General features: G+C 41.9%; 1 protein-coding gene and 1 long non-coding RNA gene across 8 annotated transcripts in view; one reads left to right on the top strand and one right to left on the bottom strand.

The window, feature by feature from the left end:
* Nucleotides 1-19,808, top strand: part of NR2C2 (nuclear receptor subfamily 2 group C member 2) — a 54,010-nt gene that overhangs the window by 18,726 nt on the left and 15,476 nt on the right. For all 7 annotated transcript variants that reach the window (XR_013228978.1, XM_077325320.1, XM_077325324.1 and 4 more), the window contains 10 exons: nt 5,130-5,240; nt 6,799-6,999; nt 7,586-7,688; nt 12,417-12,596; nt 13,924-14,071; nt 15,162-15,255; nt 15,487-15,620; nt 15,998-16,175; nt 16,935-17,056; nt 19,625-19,764. Coding sequence is in view for 6 of the 7 variants with exons in the window: in XM_077325320.1 (XP_077181435.1) it covers nt 5,130-5,240; nt 6,799-6,999; nt 7,586-7,688; nt 12,417-12,596; nt 13,924-14,071; nt 15,162-15,255; nt 15,487-15,620; nt 15,998-16,175; nt 16,935-17,056; nt 19,625-19,764 (1,411 nt within the window). In the remaining variant the exon portion in view is untranslated. The remainder of the gene's footprint in view (nt 1-5,129; nt 5,241-6,798; nt 7,000-7,585; nt 7,689-12,416; nt 12,597-13,923; nt 14,072-15,161; nt 15,256-15,486; nt 15,621-15,997; nt 16,176-16,934; nt 17,057-19,624; nt 19,765-19,808) is intronic.
* Nucleotides 4,070-19,808, bottom strand: part of LOC143831837 (uncharacterized) — a 35,198-nt gene continuing 19,459 nt past the window's right edge. Inside the window, exons 3-5 of the long non-coding RNA XR_013228981.1 lie at nt 13,397-13,499; nt 13,059-13,307; nt 4,070-5,328 (exon numbers count right to left, since the gene is read on the bottom strand). This is a non-coding gene — a long non-coding RNA (uncharacterized LOC143831837). The remainder of the gene's footprint in view (nt 5,329-13,058; nt 13,308-13,396; nt 13,500-19,808) is intronic.

Here is a 19,808-nt window from a genome sequence, read left to right as displayed (position 1 = left end):
CAGGGGATATTCTCTTCCACATTCAAGACTGGACATAAGCCTGCACAGATGCAAATTTTGCATGCCAGGAAACATACAGTGAAAAACTGTCTGCACAGGATCTGTGGTCCTCACTGGAGTTGTTCCATAATATCCGCTGGATGTTCATTAGTTCCTTTTATTTCTTCCTTTCCATCCAGAGTTCAAGGGTCTAATTTTCTTGGTGAGAATTGACAGCACCATGGAGAAACTCCATATTAATGAACATGAAATTCTTTATCAGGAAGTCATGCTTTGATAGAGTCAGCTGAGATTCAGCTTCTTTCTCTGGCAGTGGAGAACAATCAAGAAATCCTTGGTAATTTATGTGGATTGGAGTAGCTGGTAGAATCTAAACCAGGAGGCATGGTGCCCAAAGATATAGTTATTCCAAAGGATTGCAGCCAAGTTTGGCATCTTCCTAATGGACATATTTCACTTTCCCAAAACAATAAAGTGCAGAGGCTCTTTTCCAGATTCCACTATAGAGTGAATTTAATTAAATCAAGATGACAGGCAGCCCTGTCCTATGACCATAGCACCCTCATTGTGCCTCCTGCCCAGAACTCCTAGTCAGTAACCTATGCTCACTCAGCAGAGGAGAGAAATGTAAAGAAATATCCAGTGAGTAAAAGAGATCACCAGAATCCATAGAAACCATGCCAATACTGATCCGTCATAGAGTGACATACTAATGATGTCCCCATGACAGGCAAAGATGGAAGGAGGCAGCTAGTTCATGCTGATGTGACCATGTTCCAGTGAAATTAGCCCACTATCAGCCACATGCAGAACACAATTGGGGGGGGGGGGAGGTTAACACAGGGACATGTTATTGTAAGATGAACTGTGGCATGTCAGGATTGATCCCTTCCTGCAATAATGCTCCCTTTCACATAGCGGACACATAGCCATCCCAATATCACCATCTATGGCTCAGTTGGTAGTGGCAACCCTGAAAGCAGGGCTGACATCGGTGTACCATGAGGTGGGACAGCTGCCTGGGCCCAGGGTTTCTAGCAGGGCCCAATGCTGCAGAGCCCCAAACCACTTGCTACCAGGGTAGAGTCTGCAGGTAGTATGCAATGGTGGTATATTTGGCAGGCAAAGTGGTGTTCCTATCTGCACACATCACCCAGCACCATTGGGGAAACAACATACAGTCAGTGGCAAGACTCACAAATATGTGAGAGAAGGAAGGGTACACAGGCAGGTGAGAATATAGATGAATGACAAGGAATACATAAATGGGAGTCTTGGTGGTGGCCAGAGCAGGAGTGTGGCCACTGGGTACTCTGTGCCCAGGGCTATTCAAAATCTGGAACTGGCCTTGCCTAACAGAATGCCCAAAATCTCACCCATTCAAGGCAGTTAGACGAATACTTAGAATGTATAGATTCTAGTCCAGCTTCCTTCTTTTGACGTTGCGGACCAAAAAGTGAGCTTTTCTTTCTTTCCAGGCATTAGGGCAACAACAGGGGCAAGATACAATTCTATAGCCATAGAAGGTATACCTGTCAAGCCCCCTTCCTCCATGCAGTAACTCACTAAGTAAAGGGATGCTGGCAAGAAAGCGAAGCTCACCATTAGGCCAGCAACATCAGCATGGTAAGGATGGACTTGAATCCACATCTCATATATTCTATTCACATGTCCAATTGGCCAACCATAGACTAAGGCAGGGAAGATAATACAGAAAGACACTGTAGCCTCTCCTGAAACAATAGAACAGATATCTGCTGGCACTTGGCAACATTTGTTCTAGTATGCGTTTTCAGAGCAGGCTGGCTTTGGCTGACACTGGAAGGCACTCTTATCAAACAAATTTTACTGTGCAGCAGATTTATTTTATTTATATTTCCTATTTTCAAGAATGCAATGGGTGCTAGCGGGCAGTGGCAGGGAGAGCAGGGTAGGGGGGGGAACGTACCTGAGGCCACAGTTGCATCAGCGGTGAGGAGGCTGTTGGCGGCCAGGCTACTGGAAAGATGGGCAAGCAGCAGCGGGCGTGCGGAGGGATGGCGGTCGGCGGAGAGGGCGGCAGCTGGGCAATCGTGGGGGTCACAGCGTGTCCTCGCCGTGCAGTGACTGGGCAGGGAGCGTGACACTGGTGGAGAGGGCCATTGGGAGGGCCAGAGGGCAGTGCGGCTCCGTGGATGGGGGGCTGTGTGGCGTGTGAGCGCTGGGCTGCGGAGTGCCGCCGCCGAGAAGGTGTCTGTGGAGCGGGTGGCTCCATGGTGGGTGGGCGCAGGGCTGCGCTGCGGGGCACGGCTCTTGGGAGCAGGTGCCTCGGCGGCAGGCAAGCGAAGGGCCATGTGGCACCCTGCAGCCTGGAAGGACGCGAGTCAGCCAAGAGGAGCCCTCACTGACCAAGAGCTGTGTGGCGGCGAGACTTAGCGAGCATTCCCATGCGGCTGGGGGAAGCAGGCACTCTAGGGGCCGTCCCAATCCGGAGGCTGGGGCCTCCAGATTGGCCCACTGCCTCTGGATTCCAAGGCCCAGACAGACCCAGACAGCAGAGCGTAGACCCGGACAGCGCTGCCCAGATGGCTCTTTCAACTTTATTTAAGAGCCAATGGTTAAGATTGTATGGCACGTGTGTAGTATAGCCAGGAGATCCTAAAATTGACTGGCAAGAGACTTTCAGAGTTGGCTTGCCATTGCCTATCCTGCATCCCAACCCTGGTATTCCTTGTAGGTCACCCTTCCAAGTGCCAACCCTAGCCAGGGCCAACCCTGCTTAACTTCCGAGATCTGACAGGATGTTTAAACGTTAGTACAGTGACCAGAGTCAGAGACCATTAGGGCAGTGGTCGAGAGGAGTGGACTACCCTCCCCTCCAGGCCTCAGTAAAATTGTCAAGCGTTGACCGGTCTCTGGTGATAAAAAGGTTGGGGACCACTGCCTTAGAGATTTCACAGCAAGAGATGTTCACGGGTGGCTTGGCATTGCCTGACTTTGTGTCACAACCCTGTCATTCCTTGAAGGTCTCTCATCCAAAGACCAGCCAGGGCCTCAGCTGCTTAACTTCTCAGATCTGATGAGATCAGGCTAGCCTGGGCTAACCAAGTCACGGCCATCAATAAAAAAATATTTCACTCAGTTCTCGGGGATAATGACCTGAAAACCTTTAAATGAAATGTTTTTAATAAATTCATAATTTCCAGGGTTCCTTCCTTTTTTGCCTTCCAATTCTCTTTTATGCATATTATTCTGTCCTGCCCTACATTACGGCATAAAAGCGTATTATCTCGACCAGAATCTAGAGCCCATAGCAGTTACTGAGCAAATCAGTTTCCTGTATAATATAATATATATCATATAGCATACAAAGTAAATGTTCCTTGATTGAGAGGAAGAGTAAAATGTATTAGAATAGAGATTCATCTGTAGAGATCAGGTAGACTAGACACAAAATTGGTCAGTCACCCATATGCATCCGTGGAAAACTCCTGCAGTGTTTTGCCAAGCCCCAGCGTCAAGCTATTATACAAGTAAATGAACTATTGGCCTTTAAAATGTTTTCCCACAGATCTTTTCTTTGTAAAGAAAGCGGCAGTTTTGAGAGATTGCATTTTTGCATTAATTTGGATTTTGCTTTAAACCAGGTCATTTTTAAAAGAGAAAGCTTTTTAAAAAATCAAAATGATGTTAAAATAATCTGTTGGGTTTTATTTGTAAACCTGCCCCACTAACGGCATAGAACGAATGGATGCCCAATGGTTCCCACAGCACAGAGGCTTGCCCTGTTCTTTTCTCTCCAGAATAATCAGGAAGACAACGGTAGAGAAAGCAGAGTTTATCTATGTCACACTCCTGGTCTTGTAGCCTGTTCTCAGAACTGATGTAGCTATGATTTAGAGAGCTCTGGAGACATTCGGCATCCCAGATCTTCTAACTTGGGACCTGATTTATCATACAGATCAACTCCACAACTTCCTGGACACAGAATGGGACAAGCTCCTGAGCCATGGGTACCTGGAGGCTGTGGTCCGTGCTTTGCTTGTTTCTCAGATGCTTGTCCCAGATTTATGAATAAACACAGAAAACGTTTGTCTGGCTTGACAAGCTTTTATTCAGCTAGTTTCTTTTCTTGTATGAGTATTGTTGTAGGAATTGTGCCCCAGTGCCTAAAAGATACTGGCAGAAGCCCAAGCCACCATCCCATCCTAATGATTTGTCAGTGTGGCAGCACTGCTTTATCCAGTTACAATGAACACACTTTCATACTGAAAGAGTCTGACAGTGCTCATAGCTCTCACCAAGTACCAAGTTGAATCCTCCAATCATTGTCCTTGATGCTGTTTACATGGAAGGTTCTGTTTTTAGTAACAGTGATGTAGTTCTACATGATCTCTGGGTTGGCTGTTCCCTCACCCAGGCCTTTTGTGTTTTTCACAAGGACAAGGTGACTCCAACCTCTATACCAAAGGGTAATTCTGCTTGCCATCCTTTATTACGTCCCAGGCTCTAGCGAAATAAAGGAAAAGAGATAGAGAAAGAATGTTCACCTTAGAAAGTCACCAATAAGAAATTGAATTTTTAACATATATCTGGATCAACTGGAGTTCACTAACAAAAATCTAATAAGTGAAATAACACAGCACAATAGTTGTTGTTGTTGTTGTTTTTAGTTTTCAGCAAAGGAAAAAAGCATACCTTTGTTTATAAATAATGGTTAGTGCTGAATACGCAATAAATGGAGAGTACCCCAAGCCAAATAATTTGATATTGCTTTAAATATAAAGGCATGAACTTGGCAATTGACAAAACAAATAGCAAGGTGAGTCAGCAGGGAACGACAACAACAAAAAATCTTACTGGATCTCAAGAAAAGAAAGAGGTACTTAGCAGGGTAGTTTTTAAAATCTCTCAAGACTTCAGCCAACCCTACTCACTTCATAAACACGACTGAAACAGCAGTGGGGGAGGAGAGAACGTAGCAGCAAAGGAAGGGGAAGGTGGCAGTCAGGGATGGGATTTCCCGTCCCTTGAAAATTCCTCACAGGTCCTGCTTGTTTTTTTGTTTTTTTAGTATTAAACATACGAGCTTAAAACATATTCACTATGTTTATATGCAAAAATTCACATTTTTACATGATTCACTATAGGTGCAAACTGTACAGACAACATTATCTGAATCTCCAGTGATGACCAGCCCCTCCCAGCGCATCCAGATCATCTCCACAGACTCTTCTGTATCTTCACCACAGCGTATTCAGGTATAAGATTTGTTTCCATAATTGCAGGTTGAACCTCTGCAGGTTGCAGGTTGAACCTCTGACTCTAAAGCTGTGTCTTCAGCATTTTCTAAGAAAACACATTTATTTAAGAAGGGTTAAAGTAATCCTATGGAAGAAAAAATCTATTTTATTCTATAGCAGTTATTTAAGGCCACAAAGTGAAGAACACTATACAGAACTTAATTTTACTGAACAATTGTCCATTTTGAATCATTACTATAATTGTAGTTTTTTGTTGAACTCCTGTCCTGTCACTAACTCTTATTAGTGCATGCATTAGTTGGGAGATGCATATGTTAAGATTTCCTAGTAATATTTTGAGTAGTCATATACCATATATACTCGCATATAAGCTGACCTGCACATAAGCCAAGGCACCTAATTTTACCACAAAATCTGGGCAAACTTATTGATTCGTGTATAAGCTAAGGGTGGGGAATGCAGCAGGCTACTGGTAAATATACAGGGTGGCCTAAGCGCTTAATCCATGCTCAATCATCACAGGCTTTCCCATCCAGCCTCCCTCCCAACAAATACAGAAGAGTCAAGAGGATGAATAGCTGCTGGTTTTTGTACCCCACTTTTCACTAACCAAAGGAGTCTCAAAGCAGCTTACAGTTGTCTTCCCTTCCTCTCTTGATGCCAGACACCGTGAGAGAACACTGACAGAACTGCTGTGTGAGAACAGGTCTAGTAGGAGAACCAAACAGTGCTCCCAGGCCAGCAAACCAGAGCAGAACAATAGTACCCAAAGTTGGCAACCTACTACAAGTACAAGTACAAACTGGAGGCTACAGTGCCCCCAGAGCAAAACACTGAAATAAAGAACTGTAAAACTGAAAACTGAAAGAACTGTAAAAATCAACTTTTAAAAGAAACACAACCCCAAGAAGAAAAGGCAAACAATGCTGCCCCTCAGATAAAAGAAGAAGAAAAAACACTAGGAGAAAGAAACAGTAAATCCCAAAGCACCCCAAAACCCACCCCACCCACAGAAACCAAAAGAATAGTTTGGAAGAAGTGATTAGGAAAAGAAGGGGGGGAAATATCAGAATTCCTCAGTCAAACCATTGATGTCCAACAAGCTGCCAGAGGGGAGGAGGGGAGCTTTCAAGATCTTTGCAGAAGGCAATGGTTGCCTGAGAGCAATTAGCTAACTTGCAAAAAGCTTAGCTTTTAAGATCTTTGCAGAAGGCAAAGGTTAACTGGGAGCAACTAGCTCACTTGCAAATGCAATGCTACGAATGCCTGGCTGGGAGCAAGCTGTTAATCAACTACCCGTGTATAAGCCGATGAGGTCTTTTTAGTGTTAAAAACTGCTGGGAAACTTGGCTTATATGTGAGTATATACGGTACATATTCAAAGAACTTTGTGAAAAAATCTATCCAGTCTTACTAGTAATACCCTTTTGTGACTGAGTTGCAAATATAACCTAGCAATAGAGAGTGAACAGCATAATTTTAAAGTGACAGAATCTAGTTTCTGGCCAGAAGTAACTCTAACTTATGTGATAAAATATTTCAATTTTTGTTACAGATTGTCACTGATCAGCAAACAGGGCAGAAAATTCAAATAGTGACGGCAGTGGACTCATCCGTGTCCCCAAAGCAGCAGTTTATATTGGCTAGTCCAGATGGAACAGGAACAGGGAAAGTAATCCTGGCTGCACCTGAGGCTTCTAATGCCAAGCAGCTGATTTTTACCACAACGGATAATATAGTACCAGGAAGAATACAGGTAAATATAGCCTTCAAAAGGAGGTTGTGCCTCAGCACTCACTGTTTTAAGCAAAGTAATTTAGTAGTTTTAAACCAAAAATACATAGTTTTATCACAACTAAATGTTTATTTCACAAGATGATATAGGAAAAAGTGTTAAAACCACCAGTGAAACAAAAGTGATTAGATTTACCAGTAGTGTAGAAATCATTCTGCAAAATAAATACAATTTTAAGAGAATGGTTTTGGCAATTTGTTATGTCTTGCAGGGAGATAAGTATTTTTCTTCCCAGATTGTTGTCATAGATAGGCTGATTCTACTTGACAGCTACAACAGTTACTGTTACTGTCTTTCAATTGAGTTATTGTTTTATGAAAAAATGTAATTGTCACTGAGGAGATAATCTCCCAATTATTTTTCCCTATAATCTAATTGGTTTCCTTGGTTCTTTTCTTTCTTTTGCTAAATATGCTCTTCTACTTTATGTGACATTTTATACCTTCTTTGGTCCTGCTACTTCTTCTCACATTTATCATGTGTCCTTTTATTTCTTTATCTATTTTGGGATGAGATTCTATTGATAAACCTTTTGATGTTGTTTTAGATTGTGACAGACTCTGCCTCTGTGGAACGTTTGTTGGCGAAAACTGATGTTCAGCGACCACAAGTAGTAGAATATTGTGTTGTGTGTGGAGACAAAGCATCAGGTACATGATTGTAAGGCGGTTGAACATGTGGAAACAGGTTTTGATTGTAATTTGTTAATTCTGATAGCACTAATCAAATTAGACTTTGGCACAGTGGGGTGTGGTTCTCCTCTTACTTCTGAGAGTAACCAATATGTTGGGAACCTGATGAAAAATGATCTTGCATGAGATGCAGGAAGGCCTCTGACCACCATGAAATGCCTGGGTGCAATGCAGTGTACCTGATTGAAGAAGAAACTTCATCAAAAGAAGAAGGTTGAAATTAATCTCTCAGAAAGTTGCTCTGTATCCTGATCTCTGTGCTCTCTGTGCAGAGTTGCTCTGTATCCTGATCTCAAACAATCCTTGACTGTCCATGTAGTTGGAGCAATATTTTCTACTATAGATTATTCCATGTATATTCTAGCCCAACTTTTGCATGGAATGGAACTGTTCTAATCAACATCTACTAGCAAAAAGTTGTAGAAAAACAAATATATATTGAAAAACACCACAAATTCATAAATTATTTTTAAAAATACATCAAACAAAATACATCAAACAAAAATAAAACACATGCATGTCATTATCTCCCACTGAGTCAGAAGGACATCTTGATTGGGTGATTCCCACCACTCTCTCAGGGAGGCATGACTAAAATTCTTCCTGACTCCTTCGTAGGTTTCACCCATCCTTCAGTTCTTATCCTGCCTTGACAGGAAGAGCAGCTAGATCGATAGGCTTACTGTCTTCTGCTTATCTATTCCTTAGCTTCACTTTCCTTTCTGCCATGTAACTTCTGTACTATGTCTACAGTCCTTTTTCTACATTTTCTCTTCCCATGCCTTGCTCCGTACTAGATTTAGGCTCTTTGAAGAGAGCGAAGGGCTCCTTTCCCACAGCAGCCATTTTCTCTACTTCAATTAATAGAAATGCTATTCAGTAGCTTGGGATGGCTGTGGAGGAGCACAACAATGATGGTTCTGTTTGTGAGACCGATACCGGAGGCTCTTTTAATCCCGGGGAGCGGCCTCTCAGAGTTGCCCTGACTCAGGATCAATCTGCAGGGAGCAGACAATGTCAGTGGCTGTCTTAACTGAGAGACAAGCTGCTGAGAGCAGACCTTGTTGGTCATCGTGCCCTTCAGGGCCATCCTGACCAAGAAGCATATGGAATGAACTTCAGAGCCTAGCAACAACATGCCAAAAAACACAGCAACAGCACCATTGGAGGCGGCCATTTTAATTGCTCCCACTGCACCGATCTGGAGCAGCCCAGGGCTTACTTAGGCTGAGAGGTTGTTGAAACACAGACTGACTCCAGCAACTAGTAATGTAACTCCAAGTTGCCTTTCATTCGCCCTTCCTGGTATGAGGGGCATGACTGATTGGGGCAGCGGAGAAGAGCCTCCTGGCCAACTAAAGACGGCCTTTACCAGAGCATGTTCAACTCCCTGATGGTGATGGTGGAGAAGGAAAAGGAAAAGAAAGAAAAAGGACCTCAGATGAAAAGTAAATTCCCCTTTTCTGAGGGGAGGGGCTCTAGTTCAGAGTAATAGCCTCTGCTCACGTGCAGTGTCTTGATTCAATCCCTGGTGTTCTAGGTGAAAGGATTTGTGTGATAAAAAAACTCCTCTATCTAAAGCGTCAGGGAGTCAATACCAGTTGGAGCAGGTGGCCTTGACCATGAGGTTCTGTGGGCCCAAGTCAGTAGAGCCACCCTAAGCACAGTCAGCAGTCCTAGATACAAAACTGTCTCAGACAGCTGAGGACCTGTCTGCTGATGGGATAGAACTGAATTAGACTCTTCAATAGGCGTTGTGGCATAAGCAAATACCACTAATACTTTTAGCTGAGTTCCTGGCTGTATTAGTGTAATATCATGAACAACAAACATGTCTGTTTGATTTAGCTCTCTGGCCCATTCTCTCTCTGGCTGGGCCTTCTTGCAGTCAGCCCCTCAATCAGATTATTCAACTACAGACTGCAAAACATGAGCCCTATAGGGCCAAAACTGTAAGACAGGCAAGGCAGTAACTTGCCCCCCTAGAGACTACTTATATGCATTACAACAGCTAGGTTCTTAAAACAACAGATGGAAAAATGACTGACCAGCTTAGATAAACACATCCCCCAGTGGTGCTGTGTAAACTTCAGGTGTGTTGGATAGTACAGGCTAAGGGGAACCAAAGAGTTCCTCCTCAGTCTAGGCATATTTTAAAAGTCTTTCCCCAATATGCGCAGGATTAGCAGAGTGGGATAGATGTATTGCCTGTCACAGAAATAATGATAATAAATTATATTCTTTGTATTATTATGCTGAGAATATTTTTACTGGTTTCCTTTGAGCAGTCCCCATAACTACATTACAGATACTGGGCTGGAATGCAGCAGATGTGAAGAGGACAAGGTTTCTGTCTTCCTAGTTGCAGTTTGGTTAGTGAGTCAACAGATTACCTTTCCTTGAGGCTGTACATGTTTTTTAGTTTACATCTCCCTATGTTGGGATTGCCTGGATTCCAATATCACACCTCAACAATACCTTCTTCTTAAAGCACTACTTGTGACTATGAGATTTTTTGAAACTTGCATTATCTCAGATGTCTCCTACATAGTGAGGAGACCTTAATGCAGACAGATATTCCCAGAGACTCCTGTTGTTCAGTAAGTTAGTTGCCTGCCATTGCTGTCACTTAGAACACAAGACTTACTTGGTCCTTTATCTTCAGTATAAATATTCCATATAGTTATAAAATACACTGTAACTATGTTTTTAGGACCTTTGGAGACCAGCTCACAGATGCTTGGACCGCAGGGCTTGTCTATTGCCTTTTTCCACTATGAGACTTTCCCCCCAGCTCTTGTCCATTGTATTTTGTCTTGAGAGAGAACCCTGTCACTGGGAAATATCCTCCTAATCCTTTGCCAAGACAATCTGGATATTGTTAGCTGATAATATTGTTGTGCAGATTTATATACAAGCTGCATATTCTTCGTTGCACATTCAGTCCATCCTTCAAGGCCACATTGCACCTTTTCCGTGCATTACCCTCGGTATTAAAATACAGGGTTTTCTACTTAAGTTCACAGCTGCCGACATTTGAGCATTTGATCAGCCCTTCCTGTCCTATAACATCAGCCATCAATTTTGGTGTGGAACAGTTGAGGATGGAATCCTTACTACTGTTGGCTACTACTTACAACAGTGGAATGTCAAAATCAGGGTTCCTTCTTATAAGTTGGAAATCTACTATTTGACGTGGAATTATTTGGACATTCTGGCCCCAATCCTTTAGGAGTGCAGCCTAACATGACATAGAAAGGCGTGCCAAAAGGTTGAGGATTGGCTAGGAGGCCACATCGTCTTTGGATTCTGCCATTATCAGACATTAGAAGGGCAGTCAATACAGTTTTTGTCAGATGATGCCCTCCACAGAGGGGATATATATATAGCATGCTATGTAGCTTGATGATGATGACCCACCTGAGACTTAGCACACTGCTCTGGTAGGTCCCAATTAAGATGTCCTCCTGACTCAGAGGGAGAATGACCATCGGTTACTCACCTAAAAGGGTCCTTCACCTCTGAGGACTGGAGGACATCTTGCCCCTCCCAGTATATTGTCATTATGAAATTATTTAGCCTATTGCAGACTACTAGTATACATATATTTGTTATGCTATGCTTAGCTTACTTCTTCCTGTTTTTTCATACATCTCCTGTTGATGGGAGTTACCTGTTAAGTGTTGATCACTATGTACTTATCTCCTTTTACTAGTTTATTACAGTAATAGTTCAGATTGTAGCTCTTGGAGTACCAGAACTGAAGGATGGGTGATGCCCACCAAGGAGATAGGAAGAGGAAGAATTTTAATCCTGCCTCTCTGAAAGAGTGGTGGGAATCACCCAGTCAAGATGTCCTCCTGTCCTCGTAGAAGGACCCTTTTCGGTGAGTAACCAATACACACACACACTTAAGGTGTACAAAAACACACACACACACACACATACATATCCAACTATTGCTTTCAGTTACCACATCAGTTAGAGATCTAATACATCTTAAATATTTTGAGTCCTATCCCTCAGTGTTTTCTGAACTGTGTTTGAATGAAATGCAGGGTTTTTGTTGGCTTTCCTACTAACTGTATATTAAGTACAATACCAGTATCTCATATAGGGTTTGATATCCTGCAAATATCACCTTTCTTTTGATGTACTGCACAGTCTTAGAGTGCAATCCTATGGAGAATGACTCCAATGTATGTATAAGTCTGCATAGGATTGGCTTTCTAATGTATTAATAATAATGAAGAAACATTATTTGAAAAAAGGCACCCAAAATGTCCCCCTAGATCAGCATATCCCATTGGGAATTACTCTCTTGTCATTAATAGTTGATTTATGTTCTGCAATAGAGAAAACTTTTTGAATGGAAGCAAGCTGTTTAGCAATCCAGTGGTATATCACTGATGGGTTTAAGCACAAAACCTATCCCTCTTCTGTAGAATGACACAGTACTGGCAGTACTTTTAAGTAAATGCTCTTAAAGTGTTGGAAAATGCTTTGATCAGAGAGGATTTTTCTCCCACAAAAATCTCTTTAAATTACACCAGAGTGTTATTTAGTGCTATCAGGAGTGAAGAAGAACAGAAAAAGAAATCCAAGGCATAATTGAGCAATATGCCTGGCATGTTACAAAGATAATTTAAAAATATCTTCTCTTGTATTCTTAATTTTTTTAATTAGGTCGTCACTATGGTGCTGTCAGTTGCGAGGGATGCAAAGGCTTCTTTAAAAGGAGCGTGAGGAAAAATCTGACCTATAGTTGCCGTAGCAACCAGGATTGTATCATCAATAAACACCATCGGAATCGCTGCCAGTTTTGTCGGCTAAAAAAATGTCTTGAGATGGGCATGAAAATGGAATGTGAGTCTACAGCACACAAATAGGAGTTTTTTGCCTGTGAAGTCTTAAATGTTATTTAGGGTATACTTTGTTGCTATTTTTAAGTTTTCTTTCCTATGTTTTGTTAATAGGTTTTCGTCATCCCAAATGAGATTTTAAAAACCACACTTTTATCCTTTAAACTCTGTTATGTAGATAATTTTCTTAATGAGCTTTTAAAATGTATTAGCAGTGCAATCCTAAGAACACATTCCTGGGAGTACACCCCTCTGAATAGGCCAGTTAGGTATGAGTAGACTTGCTTAGGATTGTTGTGTTAATGGCTTATACTTTTGTTATGTTGTTTAGCACAGTGGTCCCCAACCCCTGGTCCGGGGACCAGGACCGGTCTGTGGATCAGTCAGTTCTGGGCTGCTGCTTCTCCTCGTCCTCCTCCCCGGCTGCTGCCTTGGGGGCTGTCCTGCCACTCTGCCACCGGCTCACCTTTGGTGTTCTCCAGTGGCCACCATGGCTGGGGCTCCCCCTCAGCGTGGCACTGCACAGCTGCTGCTGGCAGCGCCCCCCAGCGGGCGGCAGGAGGTCAGGAATGCCGGCAGGAAGCAAGTGGAGCAGGGGCTCAGGCGGTGGCAACATCCCTTGGCAAAAGACTAGCCCCCCCAGGCCTCAGTAAAATTGTCAAGCGTTGACTGGTCTCCGGTGATAAAAAGGTTGGGGATCACTGGTTTAGCACATCTGTGGATTAGACAATAATGGCACAATCAGAGCACCAATAAAAAGATAAGACACTGATTTAGTCAAAGGTGCATGCTGAGGTCAAATACCTTGCAGGGTCTCTTAAGAAGAGTATGTCAGAACATACAGGGCAAACGCAGGACACACAGGGCAAATGCAGATTATTTCACCATAGAGGTTCAGATCTAGAAGCTGCAAGATAACACAGATAACAATGGCCAATAAAACCTATTTCATATTCATTTAGCCTTGGTTTGGTAGCGCTCATTCAGATGACACTTTCCAGGTACTGGTTCATAACTAGACTTCCTCAATACTGAAAAATAGTATTAGGTGTCATCAGTATTTTAATTTTAGTAGATTCCGGAACCATGGATAATCTTCCTAAATGTCTAAAGATCTTAAAGTTGAGTGATAGAACTGATGCTTGAGTAACCCATGAACATTAATTTCCAGTCATCTCCTTTCTGAAACTGATCTGTGGAATCAGAACCAGCACAAACTGAAAAAAGCAGAGCCATACACATTTGAAGCCCTGCTTTAGAAAAAAAAGTACATGCTTTTTATAAACCTTTGAATAAGTATTTGTTTTCAAATTTCTATACCCATGGTGTAGCTGTACAGAGTGAAAGGAAGCCTTTTGATGTGCAGAGGGAGAAACCAACTAATTGTGCTGCTTCAACAGAAAAAATCTATATCAGAAAGGATTTGAGAAGTCCTCTAATAGCAACCCCGACATTTGTAGCTGATAAAGATGGAGCTAGGTAAGTAAAAAATGGGCTTTAAGGTCTGAACAGTCCAGAGCTCTTGGGAGGTCAGATTACAAATGTTGTAAAAACAGGACATAATTCAAATGTAATTAAATAAGTTTATGTTCAGGGCCATTTGAAATATTTTTCCTGCTTTTAAGTGCATACCACAGCTTCCTGCATAGCTGACCTTGACACATTTTCTTTGGATCTAGGAGCCAGCACTAAAATTTAGCTGCTAAACATAACTTTTCAGTCTTCAGGATGTTGTATGTGATCAACCACATTTTCTAACTGTTGCTGAGAATCATTATGGCTTATTCTTGGTTTCATGTGTTGCTCCCTGTCCTTCCTCCCCTCACATATAGGACTGAGATTGAAGTCTTCCAGGTTTGAAATGCCATTTGGCATGATGCCCCTATTCAGGTACTTTAACAAACTGCCGTTTGCTTATTATCTAAGTTCTGAATCAGAACTGTTTACAATCCTGGTGTGTAGGCAAGAAACAAACAACAGTTTGTTAAACCACTCAAATGTTTTTTAAGCTGGAAGTCTTCCGCGTCAACACTGTGCACAAGGAGTGGGACAAGAGTCTGAGAATCAACCAGACTCATTCTTGTCACAAACAACTTGGTGTTTATCCTTATGCTTAGATGTAGCTGTAATCTTTTTATTTATTTCTGTAAAGTTTTTCATGGCCCAGTTCAGCTTAGTAAGGAGTTCATCCCAAAGGCATTGTACAATTAAGGCTGAGACAAGGCTCTGAAATTATAAACTCAATGAGGCAGAGGTGTGACACATGCATTTCATTTCTATTATAAAAGATAAAACCATAGTGCCATGTTCGGGAATATAGATAAGTGGTAGAGTTTCATAAAATAGGTATGCTAATAAATGGATTTTGTATAAATATGGGTACTGAAATATTTTCTGAGGATACATTCTGTAGAAATTAATTTTACTCATCTGATACTGAACTGCAAGTTATTGCCAAAGTAGGAAAGAAGCTGGCACAGTGGTACAAAAGTGCTGTTTGTGGGAAATGGTGCAGCTCTTTAATAAAATATTTCTTACTCTTGAATATTTGTTTTCACATTATGAACAGAACAACTGGTCTTCTTGATTCAGGGATGCTTGTAAATATTCAGCAGCCACTAATACGGGATGATGGTACAGTGCTTCTTGCCACAGATTCCAAGGTAGGCTCCTTAACCTTCCTTGCATAACGAATGCTTTGTTCACCCAGTTCAGTTTCTTATTATGTGTGCCTCGATGGCCATGCCCCTCTATCTTAGGAGCATAGCTCAGTCCAAATTCTTCTGATCAGTTATGTGTAGGATACCCTAGTAATGAAGAATTTATTTTCTGATGGCTACATCAGGAGAAAACATGTCTTAACTTTGCATAATTATTTCACTAATTTTTTATAGGCTGAGACAAGCCAAGGTGCCTTGGGAACACTAGCAAATGTTGTAACGTCACTTGCCAGTCTCAATGAGTCACTTAATAATGGTGACACTCCCGAAGTTCAGCAAGAAGACCAATCTGCAAGTGAGATAACTCGGTATGCACCCTGCCTCAGAAACATTATTGGTTTATCTGTAGATAGATGCATTGGACAGCCAATGTGAAGCAGTGGTTCAGTGCATTGGACTAGTATCTGGGAGAACTAGGTTCAAATCCCCGCTTGTGCCGTGGAAGCTCATTGAGTGACCTCGGGCTAGTTACATGTTCTCAGCCTAACTTGCCTCTCAGGGTTGGTGTGAAGACAAAATGGAGGAGAGGAGAACAATGTAAGCTGCTTCGGGGTTTCCATTAGGGAGAAAGAAAGGGTACAAATGAAATGAATAAATAAATAAAAGTATTTTCTTCCTATAATATAAATATGTTAATAGAAGTGAGGGGTAAAACACATTTGATAGACTTCCTTTTTTATTTCAGAGCATTCGATACTTTGGCCAAAGCACTTAATACAGCAGATGGTGCTGCAACTCAGAATCTGGCAGATGGGATGGATCCCACAGGTGGGGGGAATATTCATGTAATCAGTAGAGATCAGTCAACACCGATCATTGAAGTTGAGGGACCCCTACTTACAGATACTCATGTGACATTTAAGGTATGGGCTTCCTTAATGTATTTGACTAAATCTGTTTCAGACTACTGTATTTAAAAAGAAAACTCCCATTAGTATGCAGACCTAAGAAAACAATTTCAGTATCCTTGCATTCTGTTTCCCTGCTCAGCATCCTGACGAACAGGCAAAGGCAAGAGGACTAGCAGGGATGCACCACTGTCAAGCAAGGCAGGCAGGAACATCTGCTACCACTGATAGCGAACAAGGCAGGGACTATCAAAGCGGTGGAGATGGGAGGAGGTGGTGGACACTGTGACAGAAGCAGCCAGGCAACATAGGGAAACAGGCAACATGGACACACGGGGACAGGCAGTGAGGGAAGCAGAGGGGAAAGAGGAGGATGGGCAGGCAAGAGTGGGAGACAATGGGGAGGGACAAAAATACCTCGCTCTTAAGAGTCTTGTGCATTATGATATCTCTTTTTTAGTTTAAGCAATATGGTAAAGAGGAGCTGCACAGCTCATTTTAAGTTCACACAAATCTTAAAGAATAACTACAGAAACATGCCAATACACACGGCTTCATTTCTATTGTGCGGTCAGACTTTTTAAAAACTTTTTAAAATGTTGAATGCATCAAGTAAAACTGGGTTATGTTTATAGTTCCATAATAAGAAAAACAAAACGAAAACCTCTTGAGTATATTATATGTTGTATATTGTATCTATGATTTATTTATAAATGATTTAAAATAATTTATTACAGTTGACCTTCAGATTTGTTCATTTCTGTTCTCATGCAGTTAACAATGCCTACTCCAATGCCAGAATACCTGAATGTGCATTACATATGTGAGTCTGCATCCCGGTTACTTTTCCTTTCCATGCACTGGGCTAGATCTATACCTGCTTTTCAAGCACTAGGGTAAGATTTGGAGGGTGGTGTTTGCAAGGGGCTGGGGCCGTGTTTGTTTGTTTTGTAAGAAATTAGTAGAATCCTTTCAATTTATGCTAGGTATCAAAAATGAAAGTGTCTCATTTGCTAAAAGCTGAACCATTTTAGGAAAATGTTAATGAATAGCTGGGTAGATAATTTATTATCATGTGTGTTAAATGTGTCAGATTTTTGTAGGCGTGAAGTTCAAGCAAATTAGCCCATTATCTTTGTGAGTTTACACTCATTTGCTCAGTTTCTGGAATTCAGATCTCATTGCTTTACTTGCTTGATGAAGACTTGTGAAACTAGGAAATTGCTGTATGGCACTGACCATGGTAATGAAGGGCAAATGGAGGTATTCACAGAGCCATTGAAAACACTTGTGTACAGCCTGCATTGTGATAACTTGTCTTTTCTCTTCATGATTGCCATTAAATAATTGTTTGTTTCCTTGGAGGTAGGGAACTAGATTAGACCTACAAGCTGACTGGGAAGTAGGAGTTCAAGATACATTCGCCTCCATCCACCCATTCATCCCCTTCAGGGCTCATATAAACACACTTTTTTGGATCAATCAGAAATCTCTCCAAATGAAAGGGATTTCTGTCAGTACAGCATGACTTTCTTGCCTTCTCCTGCTGCAGCCCCAAATGCCTTTTCCAAATGATGCTCCTGTGGGATAGCAGCTGTATTGGGGAGTCAGGTTTTCAGTGAAGGACAGTGAAAATCACCTTCCCTCATCTGCCTGTGGGATCTAAGCCAGTGTGGTCATCTTCATAGAGTGACACTTGCAGGTGAGAGCTGGGAAATCCATCTTATCTTAGAAAGGGCTGACATTCATGAAGACAAGCCCATGTGGATGGAGACAGCTAGGTCATACTGTCCATCCTGCCAGTTAAGACCTGCCCCTCAGGCCCTGATCTCTGTGATTCTGCCTTCAGAGATGAGGTGGATGGCTATTGGAGACAGGGCATGTTTTGCAGTGACACCTCAACCTTGGAATGCGCTACTCCTTGAGGCTCACCTGACATCTACTTCACATTCTTCTAAGCACCTATCCAAAACCCAGGCTTTTAATTAGGGGAGTTAGCTTATTAGCTTTTTAATGGTCTGCTTCTGTTTTATGGTGGACTTTTTTGGGCTGCTTACATCCATTTACTTGTTTTTAAGATTGTGGTGATCTTAAGTGTAAGTTGCCTTGAGCAGGACTCTAAAAAAGCAGCATAGAAATATCCTAACAAATATATTGGCTGGGAAAATCTCATTCAGTCCTGAATCAATATTTTTTCTTATTCTGTGAGGAAATAAATGAATGTCTGTGATGTAAATAGCACCTGACCATTGGCTGCTACTTTCTGGAAGGATGTAGCAGTCAGGATTCAATGCCCGGATTGGCCCAGGGCCAGCATTACACCTGCAAGGGGATGGGGGAACAGAGATGTTGAAAAGAGTTCAATGGATATATTCTTTGGGATTAAAGCTATTTGATCCTTCATATTCTTTGCTGCCAAGCATTATAGTCCCTCACATCCATAGCAGGAAACAGATACTTACACAGCAGGGAACTGAAGAATGGGAGTCAAGCCAGAGGCTACAGCTGTTTGTATGGTTCTTAGTGTTTATTTAGCATTCTTGAATGATCAGAGTAATCTTGGGTAATCCTTATCAATGTTAGGTCAATATTATCACACCTGTATTGCAGGTAGTTAGCTCAGCAGATAGGTTAAGGCCACCTAATGCTTTCATGACCAAGGAGAGATTCCAATCTGATTTGTAGCTCAGGCCAGTGCAGCACTCCTAAGCAAAGAAACACTCTTCTAAGCTCTGCAGCGGACTCAGAAAGGGGTATCTCTGCTTAGCATTGCACTATTAGATACAGCACCATAATAGCTGTACATCAAAACCAAAAAGTCCACAGACATGCAACAATAGAAGACAAGTAAACACATATCCCATTTTACAAATTGGGAGTACCCAGTACTGTAAGTGCATCTGAGCCACAGAATACTTGAATATTAGCCAGCCCTTGCTTTCATTGCAGAACAGACTTAAGTGTGCTGCCAACTTTTGAGAGGTTATTTTGGAGGTTAACTGGGTTGTTCCCCCGTGGAAACAATTTTTATAACCCCCATGTTCACTAATTTCTTAATTTTACATTTGATGTATTCTTACTTTTTCTGTGCTATCATGCATCCCTGCTAATCTATGTGCAAAAAACCCCCAATATTGGGTAATGAACTAGGAAATGTTGGGTTGGGATATTGGGTAATGAATTAAGAAACAACACATCAGGGGGAAGTAAGAAAAGGTCTTTATTACCTTTTTCATCCACAAAGTAATTGCACATTGTCCAGTTTTTAAGACTTCATTCCATAAATGTTGAAGTGGAGAAATCTGCCATTATTCAAACTAGCATAAACTCAGGTGTTTTTAACAAGGACAAACAATATAGCCAATTGGGAAAAAATGCACTAATGTCTTCACTGGGGCACCTCATAAAATGAAATATAACTTTAGACACAAAATGTTTATCTAGAGCTTTTGTATTTCTTTTAGGCAGGATTGTAACACAAGCCTTGTGCGTGCCTGTTGGAATGAGTTGTTCACTTTAGGCCTTGCACAGTGCGCACAGGTGATGAGCCTGTCAACTATCCTGGCAGCCATTGTCAACCACCTGCAGAACAGCATACAGGAAGGTATGTGCATGGTAATGTTTTTTTACAGCTTTCATTACATGACT

The sequence above is a fragment of the Paroedura picta genome, chromosome 3 (assembly GCF_049243985.1).
Source record: "Paroedura picta isolate Pp20150507F chromosome 3, Ppicta_v3.0, whole genome shotgun sequence".
Lineage (NCBI taxonomy): Eukaryota > Metazoa > Chordata > Lepidosauria > Squamata > Gekkonidae > Paroedura > Paroedura picta.
The sequence above is the reverse complement of the archived record's forward strand: the minus strand, read 5'-3'. Positions and strand labels throughout refer to the sequence as shown.